This window comes from Rhinolophus sinicus, linkage group LG07, assembly GCF_036562045.2.
Source record: "Rhinolophus sinicus isolate RSC01 linkage group LG07, ASM3656204v1, whole genome shotgun sequence".
In the NCBI taxonomy this organism is placed as follows: domain Eukaryota; kingdom Metazoa; phylum Chordata; class Mammalia; order Chiroptera; family Rhinolophidae; genus Rhinolophus; species Rhinolophus sinicus.
Window position 1 is genome coordinate 47610868 of NC_133757.1, and position 23496 is coordinate 47634363.

Below are 23496 nucleotides of genomic sequence, written 5' to 3' on the forward strand. Positions count from 1 at the left end.
TACTCTCACCCCTTCCTACTGAGGCCTGGGGGTCGATCAGCTTTCCTTGAGACATGGGGCTGTATGGGAATGAACAGAGACCAGAATAAAATCAGGGTTCTGTCAGGAAGGAGAAAGGGAGACTGGCTGCTAGGGAGGCGATGGAGTCTGCTACCCAGGCCTGCCCTCCATGTCCACAAGTGACTGGCAAGGCATTTGAGCCTGCCCCCAGCCCACCACCCCTGCCTGTCCCCAGGCACTCATCAGATAACATGGAAAGCAAGGATATGAAGGGGACAACCTCCAGATTGAAGGGCAGAGTGATCCAGATCCAGAGGCCCCTCCAGGCAGGAAGGCCACTTCCATGGTATCTGCAGGAAGGTGGCCACTGGAGTGGACCTTCGCTGGCTCCAGATGTGGCAGTGGTAGGTCATCTGGGGACCACATGGGACCAGGGAATGAACTAAACCAGAGGGGATCTCACTGGCTCCTGTCCCTTCCACGTTCACACCTCCCCATCCCTCTGACAGTCGTGACAGCTACATGGGGACAGGGGACAGAGCTGTAATTAATGCCAGTATGTTTACTCCTGGTATAAGGTGTTTCTGGGGAGTCCTGAGTACCCAGCCTCTCCACCTCCATCTCTGCTGTCCCCATGGCTATATCCAGGCCTGCTTGACGACTCAGTGAAAGGAGCTGCATGCTTTGCCTACTTGCTTCCCTGTGTCTCACCCCCCCAGATAGCTCTAGTTCCTAGATGACTAATAGGTTCCATCTCACAGGCCAGTTCCTGCTGGTTGATAGTGGCTGTGTTGGAAAGGATTGTGAAGTCTTGTCAAGGCTCATTGAGGGTAGACTAGCGATGATTGATTAGCAATGTCTGCCATGAGTGCAGGCGTAGAGGGTGTTGTGTGTGTGATTTTAACTGCTGTCCATTCCTCTCAGGACTTGTTACTCTCAATCAGCCCAAGCTGAAATGTCTGAGGATGTCTTGTGGATGAGAGACATCGTTATGGGACAGATTTGAGCTGCAGTATGCTGGGAAATGGTTAACCGTTGGCTCTTGGGGTGGGGGTGCGGCTGCTTTGTAGCTTTGGCCAATTTCTGTGGTGTGAATGCTCGCAGCTGCCAATGTGAAGTCCCTGAACACCGACTGTAGAATGAGATGGCTCCAGCACACCACCATCTGAGTAGTTGTATATTTCTACTAAGACACGTAAGGCCTCCTGCCTCCCCTCAAATTTCTGGAAAGGGCACTGGATCACTCGCCAGCCATAAACCATAGGCAAGTTCTGTCCCTTCTGAGCCTCAGTTTTCTCATCTGTAAAATGGGAGTTAGTTGTAGTGAAGCTTAATGAGCTAAGATTTGAGGAAGTGCTCTGTCAGTCAGAAGCATGAGTTGTCAGACATGCTCCCAGGGCACCAGACCAGACCCAGACGGTCCACCCCAGAAATCAGCCTTGACCCTCCCTTTAAGGTCAGTGTTCCTGCCGCTGGGCTGTACGGGAGAAGGGCTTGTTCTCTTTGATGTCAACCTCAAAGGACAGAGGGTGCCTCCAAGCTCCTTCAGTTTCCCTTAAGTGGCCATCATGCCTGTCATTGATGAATTTCTCCTGAGGGTTTTTGAAGCTGCACATGTTTCCCTCCCTCACCACTCCTTAAGGCAGAGGCTGCTCCCTTATTTCTCCTATGTGTCCCTCCTTCAAGTTTTGGGACCCCATGGTCATGTGAGGCTGTGCCAAGCTGTGTTCACGCTGCAGCGCTGTCAGGCAGGTCTGGGTTCCAGTACCATTATGCATGAACTCTGTGATTGTGCACACTTGCCTGGAACTCTCTGGGCCTCAGTTTTTTCACCTGCAGAATAGGAGTAATAATAATAGTGCTACTCTACTGGGTTGTTGGGTGGACTGAGTGAAACAAGGTACATAAAGTTCTTTGCATAGTGCCAGGCACAAAATAAATGCTCAATAAATGAATTATTATTTGTCCTAACAAGGTCTTGAGTGAGGTAGAAAAGGCCAACCTGTAGAAGAATGGGATCCCAAAAGTTTGCAAACCACAAGATTGAGTGAGGGCTGGGGCCTGGACCCAGGGGCCACAGGCACACGGGGAGCCTGGAGGCAGGACTGGTCCCATTCGTCCAGTGTGGGGCATGATTGATATGTAGGGCCAGACAAAGCTTTGCTGTCGGAAGCTGCCTGTGCATTGTAGAATATTTAGCAGTATCACTGGCCTCTACTCACTAGAGACCAAAAGAAGCCTCCCAATTGTAACTATCAGAAATGCCTCCAGATATTACCAACTATCCCCCAGGGGGCAAAATCACCCCTAGTTGAGAACTCCTGCTCCAGCAGATAGAGCATGACAGGCATTGTTAGTCACCCCATCTCTGACGAAAGCCTGGGACACAGAGCATCTGTCCTGGCAGAATGGGTGGGTCGGCACGTGGCAGAGCCAACTGGCAGGTGGTCAGCTGCAGGCAGCCTGGCAGCAGGCACCAGGAGGCGTGGGTCAGGGCTAGGACCCCAGCTGCTGGCAACACAGCCGTCAAGCTGGGTAACAGATCACAGATCATATGACATTGAACCTGGGCTACCCTGTTGCTCTTTCCTTTCCTATCCAGAACCAGGACTGGATCCAGGGTCTGGGCAGGGCCACGCCCTTAGGGAAGGGGGTGGGGGCTTACCTGCCCACGTTAGAAGAGCCAGGATGCCCCTCTCAGCCCTGATCACATTCATGACCTCTAGCTGGAGAGCACAGACTTCTGGGTAAGAGACACATGGTTCAAATCCCGGCTCTACTATATGGCAATTAAACCTAAAAAAAAAAAGAAAGGACAGGAGGAAGGGAGGAAGGGAAGAAGGGAGGGAGGAAGGAAGGAAGGAAGGAAGGAAGGAAGGAAGGAAGGAAGGAAGGAAGGAAGGAAGGAAGGAAGGAAAGAAAGCCCCAGACGTTGCCAGTTAAGACAGGGAGACCACTTTAGGCAGGGTGCTTATCCTCTAAGCCTCTGGTTCCTTATCTGTGATACAAGGATGATAACGCGATCCACACCTGTTGTTGTAAGATTAAACTGCGCTGTTATAATGACTGCACTTAGTAGGCACTTAGCATTATGCCTGCCACATAGTAGGCACTTAATAAATGTTGATTGATTGAATGAATGCACCCTTCTGCAGCAAACCTTTGTCCCTTAAACCCTTTTGTTCATTTTTCTTCTCCTCTCTGGAATGTCTCCAGCTTTCTAACATAGGAACCTGTTGACGTCTCAACAGGGGGAAATGAGTTATTCATCTCTGTATCACTAGAGCTTAGCATCAGGCCTGGGAGATATTAGGTGCTTAAAAAATGAAGTTTTCCTTCCTCAAAGGGCAAAGACTGTGCCTTATTCATTTCTGTGTGGTCACAGCCCAGCCCAGCGACTGACGTGGTAGATGATAATTAAGTGTTTGTTGAATGAATGAATGAATGAATGAATGAATGAACATACAAAAAATGACTGAAGGATGCGTGACCCAGCACACTACTCCAGGATTCTCCCTAGGAGTCCATTCCTGCCTGTCCATTTAGGAGGGCCCTTGCTGCTTACTTGGAGGAGGGCAGCCAAACCCTGGGGAGGACAGCAGTGTCCTCACAGAGCTGGTGGGTGACCAACATCAGGCGGAGGGCCGAGATCTCAGGCCGTGGGAGGAAGTTTTCAGGTAGAACCACCATGCCCTGGGCAGCTGCCGTGGATGCTTCCCTGGGAGACTGCTGCAGGCTGCTCTGCTCTCCTGGGGGACTGGGGCAATCTTTATGGTTCTCCCTGCTGCAGCAGGCACAGGGTGGGGTCCTCCGTCAGGATGTGGCAGTGTGGGCTGTACCTCTGGAGCAACCACACAGGCAGTTTGGTTTGTTAGGAAGACCCATGGCGGCATGGTCACTACCTCCCCTGGGCCTCTGCTTCCCCATCTGTACAGTGGAGACTTGGCAGTGCTTGGGATAGTTACATCCTTTGGTGCCTGGCCAGGACGATGGGTCAGTCAACAGCTATGTTACTGAGCATAGCCAAGTGGCCCTCATGGGAGACCAACTAGTGACACCACAGCACAGCTGGATGTTACAAAGCCTTCGGCTCCCCAGCTCCTAGTGCGGCTGGGCATTGAACAAGTGTTAAGTGAGGCATCTGCCTGGACATCTGGAGGTCTGATGAAAGCAGGGGCAGGGCATCAGTGCAATTTTCCAAGGGGCCCTAAGATTTTCCAGGGAGACTCTTGAGGACTATCCTGGGGCGGGGGGTGGGGGGGGTAATGTGATAGAAAAAGTCTTTTTTAAAATAAATCTCCTATCTCTCCTCCCCTTCCTAAGGTACAGAACCAACTGACAAATAGGGGCTTTCCCTTTGCTGAAGTCTGTGTAAGGATGGGTGGGGGAATGCTAGCCTGGGAGAGCCTGAGAGAGCAAATTCCATTGCATCCGAAAAAGGAGCCCAGAAAAGAAAGGTGGGAGGGTTGGATCTAGAGCGAGGAGCCAGGGAGACGTGTGGAGACGGAATGGGTCTGTGGGCAATTTGGGGGTGAGGTGAGGTGCTTTTTGAATGAGCAGCATGGAAAGCCCTGGAGAAGTAACTCAGCCTTTCTGTGCCTCAGTTTCTTCCTCTGCAAAGTGGGGATAATAGGACCTTTTTCCTAAAGGAAAACACTTAGAATCGTGCCTGGCACATAATAAGGACCACAAACGTGTGTGTAGTGATGATGGTGGTGACGGTGACGTAAAAACTTTTGAAACCTTCAGTAAAATTTCTATCACTTAGGGATGGACCTAGCAGATGGCTTTCCTGGGACCTGGCTAAGTGTCGAGTCCTGTGTTGGCTGCCCGGCTACATCTAATGATACCCTTGCAGCCAAGACTGTTAACAGCAGGCAGGGCCAGCATTGGAGCTCAGCTGAGTCACCAGGGACTCCCCCCAGAGCCTGCAGAACTGGCAGTGAGGGCCCTGTCAGGCCAGCGGGTATAGGGCCCACCATGTGATTAAACCATCCAAAACTGCTGTGGGCCGAACTTTGTCACCAGCCTGCTTCTCGCGAGGACACTTCCCCCAGCCAGGAGGCACGGACTTTCCAACGGGACTGGCCCGTCTGGCAAGCTGTACTCTGGGGATATTTTCAGATTCTGAGTGATATTCCCCTGCCTCTCAGCCTAAAAGCTCCCAGATGCTCCCCTCTTCCCTCAGCCTCCCTCCTGCTGTTCTGAAACCCTGTGTGCAGGCCCAAAGGGCTGCCTGGGGCCCACCTTACCCGGTCACTGCACCATTTGACTTTTTTTTTTTTTTTTAATTTAAAGCACGTTGTTCCTCCTTAATGTGGTGGCTTACCAGGGGCCACCATAAAAGAGGCTGTTTCCTCCTGGATGGAGACCAGGACAGAGAAGCTGGCAGATGAAGGTGGAAAGAAGGAAGCCGGCTTTGGGAATGTGGGGAGCAAGGAGAAACAAGGAATCTTTATTGGCCAAGCATAAAAGAAGCAACGGGAGTAGCAGCTGTGTTAATGTGGCCAGGTCACCAGGGGCTGGGCAGACACCCCAGGCTCAGCTGAGAATCCCACAGGCCCTGGGGGTTTCATGACTCATGTTTTGCAGAAATGCCTTCAGGTTCACTATCTTTCTGCAGCTGCTTTTCTCCACCTTTCCTCCCCACCCATCCTCCTGCCCCCTTTTGCGGGAGCATTTGAATTTGTAATTCTTGTCCATGATCAGTAATCAGACAGAACCATTGCTGAGACCTATGGGAGGAAGGAAAACAAGTGGACACAACTAGGAGAAAAGAAGAGGAGAGGAAAGGAAGGGAAAAGAAAAAAAAGAAAAGAAAAGACAAGAGAAAAGAAAAGAAAAAAGAGAGAGGGGTGTGGAGGGAGGGTGGGGCTGGCTCGCAGAGGTGGGCGGTGAGGAAGAGGTCGTGGGTGGCAGACCCAGGAGGGCAGAACCGCCTGACTCACCGCTTAACAGAAGCCAAACCAGGTCGATAGACATCAGGCAGGGAACCGAATGAGAAACCTCCGTCCCTGCTGCTTCCTGCTTGTTTTCCACCGTGTTTCATGACAGCGTAGAGAGGACAACGAGAGCACTAATAATCGGACTCTCTCTCGGTTCTGTTACACGGTGACCTTTTGCAGTGTGCTCTGGTGCCCAGCGCCCTGTGTTCTGCACAGCAACTGTGTACACGAGTTGGGGAGCACCCCCGAGCGGCCCATTTTGTGGGGTGGGAAGCTGAGGCATGGAAGGGACTATTCGGGAAGTTAGGGCCCCAGCAGGGCTGCGCCTGGGGCCCAGACCTCTGGATTTCTCATCCAATAATGAAAATTTGGAGATGAAATAAAGGCAGAAGAGATTATATTGGGGAAAGTGGGCCAGGAAAATACAAACTTCGAAGACCAGATGGAAAGCCCTCAGCCGAAGAATTCTTGGACGCTGCTTCTAAGGCATGCTTGCATCAGTGACACTGACCCTGGCATTTTCTCTCTTTCTTTCAGGACCTCCTGTAAGTAACTCCAGCCACAACCTGGTCTCGCACATCTGAAAGGCCTTGCTCTCTGCTGGTAACCGGGCCCTGGGTGGGGGGCGGGGCCCACAGCTGGCTCCGCTGTCTTTAAGGGGAGCCCTACACCCTCCAGAGAAGTGTGCAGGGTCCCTCCAGAATGTTGACATGGGGAAGAGGACTGCCATTTTGCTTTCCACCCACCTCTGCACCCCTCCAGGGCCAGACAATGGCTGCCCCCGCAAAGCAGGTCCCCATTTCAATCTGAAAGGCTGGCATGCCCCATTGTCAGTCCAGCTCCTTTGTCCCATAAAGAACTGGAGTCAAAGAAGCAGCAGGTATTAGAAAGAAGAAAGAGATAATCTCTACTCCGTTTGGGTCCTTGGAAGGTCTCCTGCCCATTCAGTGAACAGGTCAGTGAGCCGCTCTAAGTGGACGGCTCCTGAGGACGTGATGCCCGTATCACTGTGTGGGCAGCTCCGCTCTGGCCAAGTCTCTGGGCAGGTTGTGGTTTTGTTATTGTTGTTGTTGTTGTTGTTGTTAAGAAAGTATTGTCAATGGGTTAGATTGGGAGACAACACAAATTAAAGGCTACACCTCGGCCTCCTCTCCTGGCATCACCCGAACGCCCGGGGCGGGTCGGGGAGCTGAGTCATTTGCACAGCGAACCTGAGAAGCGCCTAAGGAGACTGGCCTCTGAAGTAATGGATCCAGAGAACAGGAGCGTGTCTTCTTGAGGACAGCATTTGATATCCCAACAAAAGACCCAGAGGTCGCAGGGGCAGCTGGGGACTGGAGTTGAAAGGGCCCAGCCCTCGGCATCAGATCTTTCTCAAGGTTACTAAAAGAAGCCCCATTTCGTTTCTTCCTCAGAGAAGGCATTTCCATCGTTTTTTCCTCTTGATCTGTACCTGCGAGAGCAGCTGGCCTAGTTTGTAATAAGACATTATTTACTCTTCCATCTGGGTCCTGAGAGGTACATTGAATCCGTGCTGACATGCTGACGATGCCGCCCTGCTCCCTGCCTGCTGAGTTATAGAGGAGGAGGAAACCATGTCATTCCCTGCAAGGGAAGGCTGATTTATCATGGCATGTTTTGGATGTCAGATCTCAATTCCTGTCATCAATCTTCCAAAATAAACTCAGCAATAGGAAACTTCGACAGATGTTTCAACAGAGAAAAGGGCTGCTTTTCTCCTTTTTCGACAAAACCAAAAAGAGTCCTCACTTCCCCCTCAGCCCCCACTCCTGGGACGTCCCCCATGTGCCTCTCCCCACAGCCTGGCTGCTGGGCTCACCCAGTAGCTCAGCTCTGGATCTCTGCCTGACTGGGGGGCCTGCCCTCCCCAGGAAGGCAGCACCCTGATGGCTTCTGCTGGCCTCACCCCGGGGCGGCTGTTCCCAGACAGAGAGGGTGCTGCCACTCCTGGGGCCTCTGCAGTGCAGGAACGAATGATGGGGTTGGCTCTGAGTCTCTCCTCACAACCCCTGCCCTCCCTGGCCGCCTGGCCACCAGCATGGAGTGGGGGGGGGGGGGGAGCCCAGGTAACTCTCCCGCTTTCTCAGGCTGACTGGCACAGAAGAATCCTGAATTTTTCAACTGTGGCAGAAACCTCAAGGCACGATGAGAAGGAAATGGGAAGCTGGCCAGGGTGGAAATCAAATCACCTCCTAGCCCTGTTCTCTCTGCTTCTGCAAAGGAAAGATGCCATTGGCCAGAGATGAGGGCTAGGGAGATGGCAACTGGGTAGCAATGGTCTGTCTGCCACCCTCTGGGTGTATCTCAGGGACCCCTCCTGGGGTGGCTCTGTACTCCAGTTGGAAGACCAAGGTTCTTATGGGCACGAGGACGGCCAGTCCCTAGAGAACATAGCCATGAAGGACGGCTTTAAGTAGCAGCAGGAATCATTTAAGTGGTAGGAAATTTGTGGCCACCACGGCTCCACCCCTCATGCCCATGGTAGACATTGCTAATCAATTAGGAGGTTTTTAACATAGTGCTTGATTTAGTTGCTACCAATCCACTAGTGTCTGCACTCAAGCTGACATCTGTTGGTCATGCCTGCACTAGATTTAAGAGAGAATTTCTTAATTATGGGAACTGTGAGACTAAACCGGATGACCAAGGGCAGTAAGGATGTCTCTTTGGAGGAATACAGGGAAATATATGATATCCAGCTGCCAGCCCTGGTTGAATGCAATCCTTGAATTTGACCAAGGCCCTCCCTTCATTTTGTTCATAAAATAACAGAGGCTCACAGAGCACACGTGACTGTAAGGTCACATAGCTTGTTGGGCAGTATGGAACCATCAGGTATTACAATACCCTGACCTTTGTCAATTTCATTCTTTTTCCCTTTATTTCAGGGTCCCATTGGAAGACCTGGCCTCCCAGTAAGTAGCTTTTACCGCTTCCTTCCTTTGCCTCTCTCTCACATGGTCTTTCTCAATCCAAGGCCTAGTGAGTTTGGGTGGCCGCATTTCTCCAGATCTGTCTGGGTGAGAGGCTCTCTCCAGCTTCTCTAACCCATAACTGAGGGTAAACCTCCATGGTACACTCCTGGGGCCCCAGGCAGGCAGATGGCAGCATGCAAGCCCCTCTAACACTGGACCTGACTTCCAGACAAGTGGCCCTATAATGGGGGGGCTGGAAGGGGAGGCAGCCCCATGGGCTTACTGGGTGTCCTCCTGCATAGCAGCTTAGATTAAGACCATGTCCCTGCTTTGTCCTATGCCCTCTGGTAAGAGTAGACTCAAACACTTTATTCCCCCCCTAGTTACCATCTCTGAATGCTAGAGAGCCGTGCCAACCATGGGGCTCTGGAATAAAAGTAGAACTGACACTAATAGCCATCTCTTGTGAGACCTTAATGTGTGCGAGGCACTATGCTAATCACTCTTCCTATATTTGATTTGTTCAGCAACGCAGTGAATTGGGTATCATTATGCCCATTTTATAGATGAGGAAAATGAGACTCGAAGAGGTGAAAATCCCTTGTCCGATTGTCCCAGCTTCAGCTGTAGATCTCTTGGAAGCCCGTGTTATCACATCCCATTTTATTCTGCTATTTCCTGTGGTCTGTGCCCCACATCTGAGAACCATCTTTAAAGTCTTCAAAGACATTGCTCTGTGGGTTGCAGCCTGGGGCACTGAGTACTGGACACTATGGTCCCTCAGGTGGGGGAGGGACTCAGGCCCAGTACTGTGGCCATCTAGAGGGCCGAGGCGAGGCATGGATGGTGAGCCAGGGCTGGCACCAGGCTGCCCTCTCTCCCTGCACCGGAGGCCCCATGTTCTGAATTCCAGACCCTCTGTGCATCCCTCTTTCCCCCGTTATTCCTCTTTTGACATGAATTATATTGTAACCCCGTGACTAATCCAACAGCTTCTAGAATTCATGTCCAGCAGTGACTTTCTTAATGAAATGCATGTGGGGGAATGTTTAGCCTTGAAAATGGAAACTCTCCCAGTAAGTCCGAGCCCTGGAGCAGAGGAGGACGGGTGAATTGGTCCCATGAAATCCAAGGAGAGAAAAAAATCAGATGACTGTGGAGGAACGTGGGCAGACTTTGTTTTTTCTGACAACGTCCACCTTTAAAAAGCATTTGGGGGCAATTCACAGAGCAGGGGCTGCTGCACATAGTTTCCAATCTCTGGCCATTCCACGCCCGTCCCAAACCCGAGCGTTTTATGGCCAGGACTGCAAAGAACATTAGTTTTAAAAAACAAATGAAAAGAAACCAAAACACACATGCTGCAATATCATTCAAAAGCCTGAGAGTGAGTGAGCCAGGGGATGTCACAGCCGATATTCAATGGGCCTTGTGTCCTCAGCAGAAAGGGCCACTGATCCATAGGTCATGGTCCTGTTCATGTTTCCATATGAAGGGACCTGGGAGTGACCCACAAAAAGATTTGCTGATGCTGGCCCCTTGCTGTGAAATGCAAAATGTGGGAAGTACAAATATGCTTATAAAATTAACTTGCCCACTGGGCTTACTACCTGTAGACGCCATTTACACAACACTCACCAGGTGCCAGGCACTTCAAGTGAGCTTTCCAGAGACACCATCTCATGGCAGCCTCCCAGCAGCCCCGTGAGAGATATATGGATGCTTAGGAAACAGATCCACACTTTTAACCAACGCGGCTACACTGCCACACGGCAAAGGCTGAACATTTTACTAAAAGACAGCGTTGGTCTTGACAAGGTATGTGTCACAAGAGCCTAATTTCAGAGCTGACTGCTGCTCTCTGGTGCATCCATGTACATCTTGGGCTGCAAATTGTCCCACAAGGCATTTTGCCTCAGTGGGGTCATCAGACACAGTATCACCCTAGAAATGCCCACACCCTTCAGAGGAACCCACAGGCCCAGCTTTTGCCTGCCCAACAAACACCATCTGATTTTTGGCCTCCGTTGCTTTCCATCCTTCCAGGCTCCTAGCAAACCCCAGGCCCCACCCCAGAATTTATGATGTCTGCACACGTATAATTGCAAAAAAATATTTTCTACCAAAAGAGGGAGGAACAAAACGTAATAAGCAGATTTCCAGAGTGAGAAGATGTAACCCCTGGCTGCAAAACAAAGCGGTTCCCTCGGAGCAGCCGAAACTCGTGATGTGGCTGCATCCACACTGCTCACGGGCCTTCCTGCTGGTGCCGGGGGCGGCTGCGAGGAAGGGGGTGTGGAGAAGGACTCTGTCCTCAGCCTTCTCAGAGGGCCTGGGGCGGGACCAGGGAGCACAGGCACTGCTCCCCAGCTCTGCCATAGACCGAGGGAAGTGATTCACCCATCTGTCACATGGGACCTACCACCCTCCCTGCTCTGTGCCTTGAAGCTGCACATGATAAGGACGTGGCACATCCGGCCTGGCTGGGATGGATTGCGACAACAGAAGGCCAAGGGAGGAAGGGCCTTTGACCCCTTAGGGAACACATAGGGAGACTGAAGCCCAGGCCAGGGAGCAGACTCATCCATCAGTGCCCTTTCCACAGCTCCATGTAGAGAGCGATAGGGGTGGCTGCTTACCAACCAGTCCGGAGGGGCTGCATGGGCAAGTTCACCCACATGATGCCTGGGTATCGTCCCAGCTGCCCATGCAGCCAGATCTTGGGTGCCTAGCCTGTGGGGCCCTTCACAGGCTGGCCCACCTCCAGCCACATCTAACTGTCTCTGCCTCCTTCATTAGGGCGACAAAGGTGCCATTGGGATGCCTGGACGTGTGGTGAGTTGGTGCATGTCTATCTGCTTGGGTGTCCGTTGCTTGCTTCTCCCTGCTGGCCTGTCCTCCAAACCACGGCAAGGTTACCCCAGCCTGAGGACAGGGGTCAGACCTCTCCCTTCCTCTGCCCAAGTCAGCTTCAGAAAGGGGCAGGCAAGGAAAAGGAACGTTTTATTCCAACCCTTCAAATCTGGCTTTCCTCTCCAGAGAGCTGCCAGCAAAGGAAAAATCCAGGAACTTGTATGAATAAAGCTGTTCTCTGATCACCTACTGGGCGGTAGGGTGAGACCTGACCTCTTCTTGTCATTGAGAGGACTGCCACCCACTCCATCCCTGACCCCCCGAGGCTGGCAGCTCACCCTCAGATTTATAACGGTTCCTGCAACTGTCCCCCAGCAAGAGCAGCGAAAGATGGTGGGAAAGGAAGCCTCCACATGCTCTGTGGAAATTGTGGTGGAGCCAGTTCTGGAGGCACCTTCCATAGACAGACACTAGAACTTGGTGAAGACGGCTCGCTCCTGGCAGTGCCTCCAAATCCTCACCAGGAGGCAGGGAGTTCAAACATTTAATGTTTCCTGCTGAAAAATGAAGATGACGAAAGGGAAATGAGAAAGTGTGGCAGGAGAGGCCGTGTATCTCAGGATGGGAAGCCTGACATTAGGCCTTGAGGTCCCAGCACCAGGGTTTTTCCTGGTGGCTTCTAGCCTCTGAGGGGCTAGAAGGAGAAGGTCAGGCACGTGCTGGCAGCCTGAGGCAGTGATGGCCACACACCAGCCTCACCACCACCCAGCCTAGTCCAGGACATGGCCCGAGCCACTCTCCCTGTCTGACCCCTACCTCCCCACCAGCCATCAGCCTCAACCTCCACCCACCCCTGGGTGCCCCCTGACTACCCCTGTGCCGTCCTTCCACGCCACTCACGTGCTCGGCCTCATAACCTCACCTCCTGGGCTATTGGCCTCAGGCCTGGGTACAGCATCCTTATGTGAGTTTTCCTGCCTGATGTGAGCCCGCTGCTCAGAGAAAAGACATGCAGAGCATAGCTAGCACTCGCGAGTGCTAACCAACCACGTGCCGGCATTGTGCTGGGAGCCTTACATGCATCAGCGCATCGGTCCTCACATTGCAGGAGGTAGGCACAGTTTCCACCCTCATTTTTCAGCTGGGAAAACAAGCTCGGCTGTTAAGTGTCTTTCCCAAGGTCACATGGCCAGGAAGTGGCTGATCAGAGACTTTAATGTCCGCAGCCTAACCCCAGACCTGTGCTCTGGACCCTGACAATGCTACTCTCCCTCCCCGACGCTGGCATCACAGCTGTAAGGAGGGGCTGATCCTTAGAGTGAAGCCACAGTGCCTAGGCCTAGGCCCTGGGACATTGCAGAGATTTGGGATATGTGTTCCATGTCACAGAACTTTGAGCTTCCCAGGACCCACCCAAAGGCTGTCTGTCAAGACATGGAGGCTGGAAGCCCTGGGCCATTCCACGTGAATCTCTCCCACCACTTAGCAAACCACACACTGTGGAATTGCTACCTGGCCCTGTCTGTCTGCTTCAGCTCTCTGACTCCGAATACTGAGTCCCCCAAGCTGTCACGGGGTCCTTCCCTGTGTAGGGCTGGGAAACAACATTCAGCCAGCCTTTGTCAGAGACTTGCCGTGGGTGGACCTGAGCCAGGCACATTCTCCACCATAGCCCTCCAAGATCCCATTTTATGGATGAGCATGTTGAGACTCAGTCTACCCAGGATTGGGGTGGAGTTGGATTTTGTACCCAAGCTGACTATCAGACTCCAAAATTTTTGCTCCTAACAGGTAAGCTTTAGGAGACGACCAAGTGCAGATACAAGGATGCAGGGAAGATAGCAAAATACACAGCAACCCCTGTAGGCCTGTCCCTCCTGCTGCCCTTCAGGCCTGCCCCTCCTGCCCTGGGGACATCTCCTCCCAAGGAGTGTCCATCTGAGCCTAGTTCTGACCCATAGTGGTAGGGGCAGGAGGGAAATCCACAGGAGGTTTCCCCATTTCCTTCCATACAAAGCTATTTTCGAGCCACTTTGGAGCTTTTGTGAATCTTGCGCCATTTTAAACGTGACAGTGGACCCATTTGGCTGCCCAGGAGGAGTTCTGGCGTGAACCACCTGATAAGGATGGCTGTTGATGTGAAATGCCTAAGGTGAAATGCCTGCGTTGTTCCCGCAGTCCACCAGAGGTGGCGCCACTGGCTTCTATGGATTGGGGTGGATTGGGGTTCTCTACCCACTAGCCACTCTGGTTACAGGCACCCTTGATGATACCCAGTTTCCTCTGCATCTCAGCCCCATCCTCCATCCTCCCAGATGTGTGTGTCCTACTGTCTGTCCTCCTATGTTCCTCCAACCCCTCTCCCACTGTCTTGCCTGGCCAGCGCTAACAACTCTTGGCGTGTCTAGCTTGGTAAAGCTTTGTCTTGGTGCTCAGTTGGACCTTCAGACCAATTAGACTCCACCAACTACCTCACAACACAGCCCTTGGGAAGGTCTCTTCCTACTCATGCCCACCTCAGATGACCAGCCCGCTGGGGCCGTGGCTGCTCAGACAGAGTTTTTGACTCGGGTGGGTCTCTCTCTCTTTCTCTCTCTCTCTCTCTCTCTCTCTCTCTCTCTCTCTCTCTCTCACACACACACACACACACACACACACACACACATGCACACACACACTCATGCACAGAAAGGGCCTCTTAAGGAAGGCCCCTGGCACTGTTTCCCTCAGTTATCTGGAACGGCTGGCTGGCCCGGGACAGACCAAGGGGTGAGGCAATAGCTGTCCACACGCTGTGCTTGTTGGACACGGGACCTGTCATGTGTCAGCATCTGTTTTGTTTTGTTTCTCGTTTCACAGCGATCTCTTTTGTTTAGACGTTGTGCCATTAACATGGGTTCTTGTGTGTGTGCCTCTCTCTCATCCTTTCTTTTTTCTCTCCCTCCCTCTCTCGCCTGTGCCCCGTGTTGCATGTGGCTGCCCCAGGGAGTAAAGGGCCAACCAGGCGAGAAGGTGAGTCCACACTTTCCCCTCTGCCCTTCCGTCCCAGCCTCTGCTTCCACTTCGTGGACTCTTGGGGGTGCTTTCCGAGGCCCCAGCTCAGCCCTCCTCCTGGGGCATGCAGCCACCACAGAGGTGCCAGCTGTGCCTGCTGTGCCCTCGCAGCCTCTCACGGCTCTGTTTCCTAACAGCTTCAGGCAGGAGACGGCCCTGTTTCCTAACAGCTTCAGGCAGGAGACGTGGGATTCCTGGGCTAAGGCCCCAGCTTCTCAGGCTGAGTGGCTGACCCTGCCTGCTGAGGCCTCCTGTGGCCTGGAGCTCTGATTCCACGCCTTAGGCTGTCACCTTTGCCAGAGGCAAGGAGAGTGCCAGTCCCTGTTTTATGTGGGATGCAGCGTCCTGCCTTCCTCCCAGCAGGGGTCCTTCTGTCAGAGCATCACCTCTCACCCCCATCTGTGTTCCATGCACCCTCCATTCTCCTTCTGTTGCCCCCCCCACCAGACTCTGGCCCAGACTTCACCCCTCTGTGTGTCACCCTGAAACCAGGACTAGGAAGTTGCAGGCAGCTCCAGCCTTCAGGCTCAGGGCTGCTGGGCGCACACAGCAAGTGCGTCCCTTGTCCCCACTCACTATTTTCAGCAACTCTACCCAGGTGCAAGCCTCTGTTCCCCAGTGGCAGGGTGTGCAGCCCCATGGGTGTTTGGGGCTGAGGGTGAGGAAGAAGATGAGGGGCTTTGAAACTTGAGTGGGGCTGGGGCAGGTTGGAGAGTGTCCCGAGCAGGGCCGTGGGGAGAGGCCTCTGGGGCCTGAGCAGCAATGGCTGAGCTGTGTTCCCTCCCTCCCCCCTCCCTTCTTCCCTCCCTCCCTGTGCTGCCCTCTTGCCCATCGCTGCACTGCATCCTCTTCTCCCCGCTTCCGGCCTGGGGTCCTACTGCCCTCTTTCCCTGGTCCACGCATCTCATGCTTTGGCTGTGTCTCTTCCTGCTTCATCCCTCCTGCTTCCTTGATTGATCCCTCCCGATGCTCCGTTCATTCCCTCTGCATCTCTTCTCCTCTGATCCCTCCTCTTCCTCCACATCCTCTGGTCCCCTCTGTCCTTCCACCTCTGGCTGGCACCCCACCCTCACCTGCTCCTCCTTCCCCACCGGCCAGCCCTGTCTTTTCCCACCCCTGTCACCACCTGCCCCTGCCCCTCGCTCCTCTCCCTCTCTTCTCTCTCTCTGCCGTAGGGGGCCCCAGGAGATGCCGGGATGTCCATCATCGGTCCCCGCGGCCCCCCTGTAAGTGTTTTTACTTTTCTTGGGGGTGGGCAGGTTGGATGAGTTAATGAAAAGGGCTTGGGATGGAGGCAGCACTCGTCTGGGCTGTGGCTCTGGGTGGCGGACATCCGTGTGATGTGGTCTGGGCCAGGCCTTGGGGATGCTGTGATGTTAATGAGACTGGTCTGACTAAATATGCCGAAATTGCAGGCTCCTGGGAGGGTTTGCAGGGCCTAGCCACTAGCCACGGGACTGCAGCAGGTGGTTCTGCGGTTTACAGGCAGAAGAAATCAGTGCTTGCTCCTGCTCAGAGGTTGTGCTCCAGCTTTCCGGGGAACAGGCCTTGTTTCCGGAAGCCTGTGGAGCAGAAACCCGGAGTCCAGATTCCCTGACCTGACACCCACTCCTGGTCCTGGCAGGGGCCTGACCCACTACTCGCCTTAAAGGCTCTTTCTGTGCTCAGCCTGGGTCCTGCGTCTTAGTGCCTCCACCCAGCGGCCGGGGGCTTGGGAAAATCAGAGAGAATTCCATTCAGATATGCTTCCTTGGGGACCAAAAGTGGGACGTGGGTGATGATGCAGGAAGATACTGTGACTATGGGAAGGAGGACGGGCTGTTTTTCTCATAGCGCCTGAACTGCAAAACTTGAATAAAACCACCAAATGGCATGGTGCAAAGGACCTCAGCTGTGGCCCAGCACAGCCCTCTAAGAAAGGGAAACTGAGGCCCACAGAGAGGAAGGGGCTTGGCCAGGGTCCACCATATTGAGGCTGGGTCAGGATTAGAACACAGGAGCCCGGGCACCTACGGCTTCCACGACAGCAGCAGGGCACCGTTTCCACGCTGCGCTGTGCGCTTTCCCTGACCTGCCATGCATGGTGAGAGAGTGCGGGAGCAGAAGGCTAGCCTCTGGGCGTCTGAGGCTGGCACAGCGGATGGGTGAAGCCTGGCCTGCCCATCCCCTGCCTTCAAGGGAGACAGCCAGTGGAGGCGGGAGAGGGGAGGGGTCAGAGAGCAAATTGCGTCCACGGGAGGGAGCTGTGATGAGCTAAGCAGCCTGGGAGGCTGTGGTGAGAGCTGGGAGCTGAAAAGTAGAGCCAGTCGCACTGCTTGGAAACTGAGGAAGGTCAGAGAGGGGAGCTGAAGGATGGCGCTAGAGAGCAGGGCAAGCATGTTAGGGGCCTGGGCTGGAGGCAGGGTTTGAAGGGTTCTGGGCTACGTAGACACAGCCTTGGCAAGGTTTCCTCGGGCTCAGACCACAACGACAACGCTAAGGGCTGACCCGTGGCACTTACTCTGTGGCAGGCAGTAGCCTGACATTTTTACGCGTAGTAACTCACCTAATCCTGCCAAGAGCCCCACCCACAGGTAGGTACTTTTAGCACCTCTGTTTTATAGATGAGGTAAGTGAGGCACAGAGAGGTTGAGAGACTTGCCCAGGTCATACGCTAGAGTGCCGTCACTCTGGGATTTGATCACTCAGCCCGGCTGTGTGGCTCAGGTCTGCCTCCGAAGCCCACGGCTACCGCAGAGCATCAGGCCACGTGGTAACCATCTGTGGTTCTGGGCTCACGTGGCCACAGCCCCTGTGGGACGGGAGGTCTCTTTGTGTATTGGGGGAGCTACAGTGTGGATGCCCTGGGCCCAATTGTTCCTGAGGAAGGTGGTACCGAGCCAGAGGGGTGACTGGGAAATGTGAAGGACAGACCCCCAGGTTCTGATGGCAAGGACCAAGCCTGGGGTGGGTCTGTTAGGATAGGGAGTAACATAGAACACAGGTCCTACCCTTAGGCCACCATCGCTGCCTCATGGTCTGACCACAGAGGTTCCATTGTGTCAATCATACGGGTCCTCTAACCCTTCTAGCCACATTTTTCAGCAGCATCACGTCAATAGGCTACCTAAAAGTTGTTGAAAAGGCCTCCCTTCTGGAGAACGTGCTCGGGCAGTGGTCTGCCTCCACTGCCCTGGCTTCCCGCCCCACGTCATAAGTCTAATCAGCAACATACCTTCCTCGTTGGATTTGATTCCAATGGTGAAAGCACCTTCTATTCAAGTAACAGCAATGACTTCTGTCTCCTGGGCACCCTACGTCCAGTGCTGAAAGCTTGTGTATGCACCAGTCTCTTTTAGTCCTTTCTCAAAGCTGTGAGGCAGGCCGCGCCAGCCCATTTCACAGAGAAGGAAACTGAGTTTCATAACTACCTGTGGTTACACAGCGGGAGCTTGGGTTGGGCCAAGTCAGCTTCATTCCAAAGCCGGCACTCTTTCCCAAACACCCGCTTCCATGTTTTAAGCTCTATTTGAAAAGGATATTTACCTTAAGGAGAAAAATTGTTCTCCCTGTGGGTGCCATGTGGTGCTAAGAGAGGTTTTACGGCACCAAGAGGCTTGACCAAGGCTGATGTCCTCCAGCTTTGGCCTGTGGGTCACCATCACCCAAATGGCTGAGGCCACCCCTGCCGAGCCTTCACTAGACACCACCTCAGCTCCTCCACAGAAGCCACATGGAGCCAGTGAGAGCAGGGATCCAGGGAAGACAAAAGAGACCATTTGTCATTAAAAGGTAGAGGTCAAGTGGGCAAGTCCTCTGTGGCCAGGGATGTTGGGAAACGTGTGGCTTTCCACTTGGCTAGGAAGGGCCCAGCATACGTGCTGCCTCAGGGGCCACCTGAATCCTCTTCGAACTTCATAAATGATCTAAGCAAGGGGGCACCACCGGGCACTTTGGAGCAGGGTGGTTCACATTCCAGTGAAGCAAGATGCTGGAACAGTTACTCCATTAAACTGAGGAGGAGGCTGGGACATCGACACACTGGCTGGCTCAGCAGGAACTGGCAAGGTCACCTGCAGGCTAGGAAATGTCCCCCTTCTCTAAGGGAGCTCCCTCCCTCCCTGAGCCCTCCAGATTCTCCACGGGGGCCAGAAGGAGCTACCGGAACTTGCCGCCTCATTCACAGGGAGATGCCCCCCTCCATAGCCATACACCTGATGAGTGTTTCTTGGCTTATTTATTCCATTAATGTTTGTTAAGCACCTACTGCATGCTAGGTACTGGGTAGGCGATGAAAACCTGACTGCCGCCAGCTTGCCCCTTGGCACAGAAACCAGCAATCCCATAGTGATTACAATCCAGACAGTCAGTGCTCAGCCAGGGGCGGTTAGGAAGCTGTGGGGACACGGAGGAGGACCCGACTTGGGGTAGGGGCAGGCCGGGAAGGCTTCCCAGAGGAAGGGATAATTAAACAGTGATCAAGGATGAGCAGAGGTGACCTGGGTACTAGGCTGGGGAGGAGCACCAAGCCCCCAAGGCAGGAGGGGTTCCTATAAACTACTGAAGAAACAGGGAAGTTCTTTCCAGAACGAAGAGCAAAGCAAGGGTGAGGCTGGTGAGGTGAGCAAGGGCCGGCTTGTGAAGGAGCCAGACGTGATGTTCGGGAGTTGGGGCTTTCTCCTGAGGGCAGTGAAGAGCCCTGGGGTTGTGTTCAGCTGACAGTGGACATAATCAGATTTGCAGTTTAAAAAGATCTGATCCTCCCTGCTCCAGCACGGAGCATGTTGAGAAGGGCCTGCAGGTCGGGCCTGGCTGGAAGGCGCCTGCAATACTCAAGGCCTGGACTGGAGCACAGTCAGTGGGGCTGGTAAGAGGGCTGGGCTGGTGAGATACTTTGGAGGTGGAATTGATGGAATTTAGCGATGACAAAAATGGGGATGGAAGGAGAAACAGGAGTTCAAGATGACATTACATTTCTGACTTGTGTGACGGAGCGGATGGGGCGCCCTTCCTGGAGGGAGGAGCGGAGGTGAGTTTAATCTGAACATGATGAATCGGAGATGTCCTCGTACCATCCAAGGGGAGCTGTGTGGCCCTCCATGTGAGGTGAGACAGCCTGGTGTATTAGCTGGCTCACACCCCCTCACAAGAGCATGTCCTGCATACCCTTCCCAATTCTGTGTTCAGTGGCATCACGGTGGGAGCTTGAAATCGGCCATGGTGGGAGTATTTACACCACAGAAATTGGCAAATGCTATACAAAGCAGGAGTCTGCTCACCCCCCCACCCCCCCGCCACCAGTGATTAAACACCAGCACCGAGTCTTGTTTGAAAGCTAATCAGCGCTGACTTGGAGAGGAGGTAGAATGAGGGGGCTCTGGGTGGGGTACAGTGAGCCTCGCTCAGGGGTCAGACAGGAGGGAAGGGAGAGTTCCTAGGAGGCTATTCCTAACCAGAACCTTCTGGGTTCATGTTGCTTTGCCTCGCAAGTTGCAGGTAGGAGGAAGGTAGGGAAGAGTGTCCTCTCGGGGGATCCACTTGGCTCCCTCTCCACCCTGGCCTTGAGTGAAGGGAAGAGATCTCAGAGAGCAATGTAAAGCTTATTTCCCTTGCTCTTGTTTAGAAGGATATATAAATCTATAAATTAATCAACAAATCTATAATCCATAGTTTTATTATGACCCTAATCCTAGTGAATTTTTTATGGGGTTGGGAGGTCAACAAAATAATATTCAATTTCATTTGGAAAAAATACGCTTGTGAGGATGTCGGGAAAATTCTGCAAAAAAGATTAAGGGGGATGGTGAGGAGGGGCTAGTTGTTCTACTAGATATCAAAATATATCCTGTAAACAGAGCAATCACAACAACACATAGAATGAGGAGGCCAGAAATAAAGCTAAATGCACCTAGGAAATTGGTCCATGATAAAGGCTTCATTTTACAATAGAAAGAGAAAAATAGGTTGTTCAGGAAATGGTGCGGGGACAATTGACAACACCATTTAGAAAAAGGTTAAACGAAACCAAAAAAATGGCTTAAAAAAAGCTGCATCTCTCCATCACTTGTTATAGCAGAATAAATTTCAAATGAAAATATTTAGATGTAATACATAAAAACCTAAAATACAAGGACAAAGCATGAGCAAACATTTAATAATTTTCAACTGGGGACAGCCCTTCAAAACACGACCTAAAACCCAGAAGCCACAGGAAAAGATTGATGAGTTTGTCAACATACATGTAAAACATCCATATGGCAAAAAATATGTTATAAAAAAGACAAATGCCAAATTGGAAAGATATTTGCAACGCATACGATTATCAAAGGGTTACTGGCTTGACGAAGAACTTTGCTCAAATCAATAAGAAAAAGCAAAACAGCCTCGTATAAAATGTTGGTGAAGAACACAAACAGGCCATTCACAAATAAATAGGACCAGCAGTAAACATCGGAAGAGATGTCCAACCTCAGCATAAAATTGGAGAGATGTAAATTAAAATCCAGTTCCAAGTCTCTCCAAGTGCCTACCCAGCCCCAACCTCTTCAGGAAGTAGGGTCCCAGTTTCCATTTGGTCAATGACAACATTCTTCCCGACATCCCTGAAAAAGCTTTGGTGAGCCCTGGATTTGGCTCTGGCTTGGAGAGATGCATCCTGCTTAAGGGCGGGCTCTGTAATTAGCAAAGCCTGTGATTATCCCCACCACGTAAACATCAGCCGGAGTGGGACGTAAAGATGCTTCTTGGAATCCTCTCCTCCTGACCTTTCCTTCAGGCCTCTCAGCGTTCAGAGTCAAAAGTTTACACTGGGAAGTTTCAGAGGTTACATTGCACGGTTTCCGGGTTTTCTCCTTGGTGCTATTCTTAGCATCACTTATCCTAGAGAGGAGAGAAACCCAGGGCCCTGCTGATATGAGTGGCATCTCCTCCCTCTTGCCCTTTCGGATACCTGCCACAGCCCATCCTGAGCCTGCAGCATTCTCCAGCTCGCTCCCTGCCTGACGGGTGCGCCTACTCTGATGGCAGGGTCCCCGTCCCACCTGGCCACGACCCCTGAGCAGTAGCCTGGGGACACTCGTGTCCACAGCTTCAAGGAGGACCCAAGCAGCCTGCAGACGTTTCAGGTTCACAGCAGATGGATCCCGAGAAATCTTCCTCTGGATAGCGTCTGCTTCGGAAACTACTGCTTGGCAAGGACAAACCTCCATGGATCCTAGGCGTATCGGGCTTGAAAGCAGCCTTGTTTTATTCAGCACTCTTAGGTTCAGTTCAACCCAACAAACATCCGACGATGGCAGCTACCATTTCAAAAGGCTTCACAAACATAATTGAACATAATTCAATGACCCTATGAGGTTATACTGTTACCCTCCTCCCCTAGATGAGGTAACGGAGACACAGAGAGGTTAGACAACTTGCTCAGAGTCACACAGCCATCATCGGTGGAGGCTGCCAGACTCAAAAGCCCAAGCTCTGGAAAAGATTGTGGCCATTTCAGTCAAGGGAGGGACTTCCAAGAAGAGAGCTAAACAGTGAGAGCTGAAAGATATGTGTCTGGGGAAAGGCAGGTGAGTCATTGTGCCTGAGCAAAGAGTAGGTGGGAAGATGAGGCAGGAAAGGACCTAAAATGGTGGATCTGGTGACATTGAGGAAGATCCTGAATAATGTCTGAGCAGAAGAGAGCCCTTGCTGGTTCTTGAGAAGGAGAGTGGCAAGAGTCATGTTTCTTAGCTCTCCGTTACCCTTGAACTCCTGCTCAGCTTTCCCTGCCCTGGATCTGCTCAGCTTCATGCTGCTTCTAACGTCTACACATCTCTTCTGTCCCGATTCTGTCCTAAGCCACTGGGCTGTGACCAGTGAACCTACTTCTAGCCTCCAACCCGAATACCTATCTGTGTGGCCCCCCACTCCGCCAGGAAAATGGTCATGAATTGATGTGCGTCCTGCAAAGATGAGGGGATCCAGAGATTGCCCAACTCGGAGAGGCCTGCTGGCCAGAGTGAGAGGAATGTGAGAAAGCTGACCTGTTCTGGCCTGTTCCGAAAACACACATCCTGAGCACACATCCTATTCTGGCCTGAAAACACACATCAAGTTTTAGTACCCCTCGATATCCAAGCAAGCGGCAGAGAAGTGGCCAGGAGCAGTGACTGTGTAAATAAAAGGGACTCAGCAGCCTGCAGTTCAGGCGTTTAGTGTAATGCGGGCTGAGTCCCCGCCATCCTCTCCATAACCTGTTTACATGCTGAGGTTCAGAGTGTCCATAGCAGTGAGGTGTTCTCGGGTGGGTAGGTGGGGGGGGGTGACTTCCCAGGAAGACCCAAAGGATGCTGGCCGCCTCCTTTTCCCTTCCCACCCCCAGCCCCTGGAAGAGATATCCTATGGTGTCCCACTTCCGTCTTTATCCTCCCTGCGAGCCAGTTCACCGTGGTACATGTCTCCCCCAGATAATCACAGAGGAGTGGGAGGGAGACCACGGCCCCTCTGTGAGCAAAGGTGAACCAGGGAACAAAGATTGGTTTCATCTCCTCCTCAGCATCCTCACTCCTCTCCATTCTTTTCAGGGTCAGCCGGGCACTCGAGGTTTTCCTGGATTTCCGGTAAGTGGGGAGGGCTGAGCTTAGCTGTGTCCCCCTTCCCCGCCAGGGCCTGGCTGGGTTAAACTTGATGCGGGGCCAGCCCTGAAGCTGCTCTTGCTCTTCCAAACCCTGGTCAGTAAGGACCCTCTC

At 52.7% G+C, this 23496-nt stretch overlaps 1 protein-coding gene across 1 annotated transcript in view; it reads left to right on the forward strand.

Annotated features, from left to right (window-relative positions):
* The window catches only part of COL13A1 (collagen type XIII alpha 1 chain), a 144109-nt gene that overhangs the window by 54410 nt on the left and 66203 nt on the right, over positions 1 to 23496 (forward strand). The window contains exons 3-7 of the mRNA XM_074339536.1: positions 8855 to 8881; positions 11681 to 11716; positions 14720 to 14746; positions 15964 to 16014; positions 23332 to 23367. Coding sequence (XP_074195637.1) covers positions 8855 to 8881; positions 11681 to 11716; positions 14720 to 14746; positions 15964 to 16014; positions 23332 to 23367 — 177 coding nt within the window. The remainder of the gene's footprint in view (positions 1 to 8854; positions 8882 to 11680; positions 11717 to 14719; positions 14747 to 15963; positions 16015 to 23331; positions 23368 to 23496) is intronic.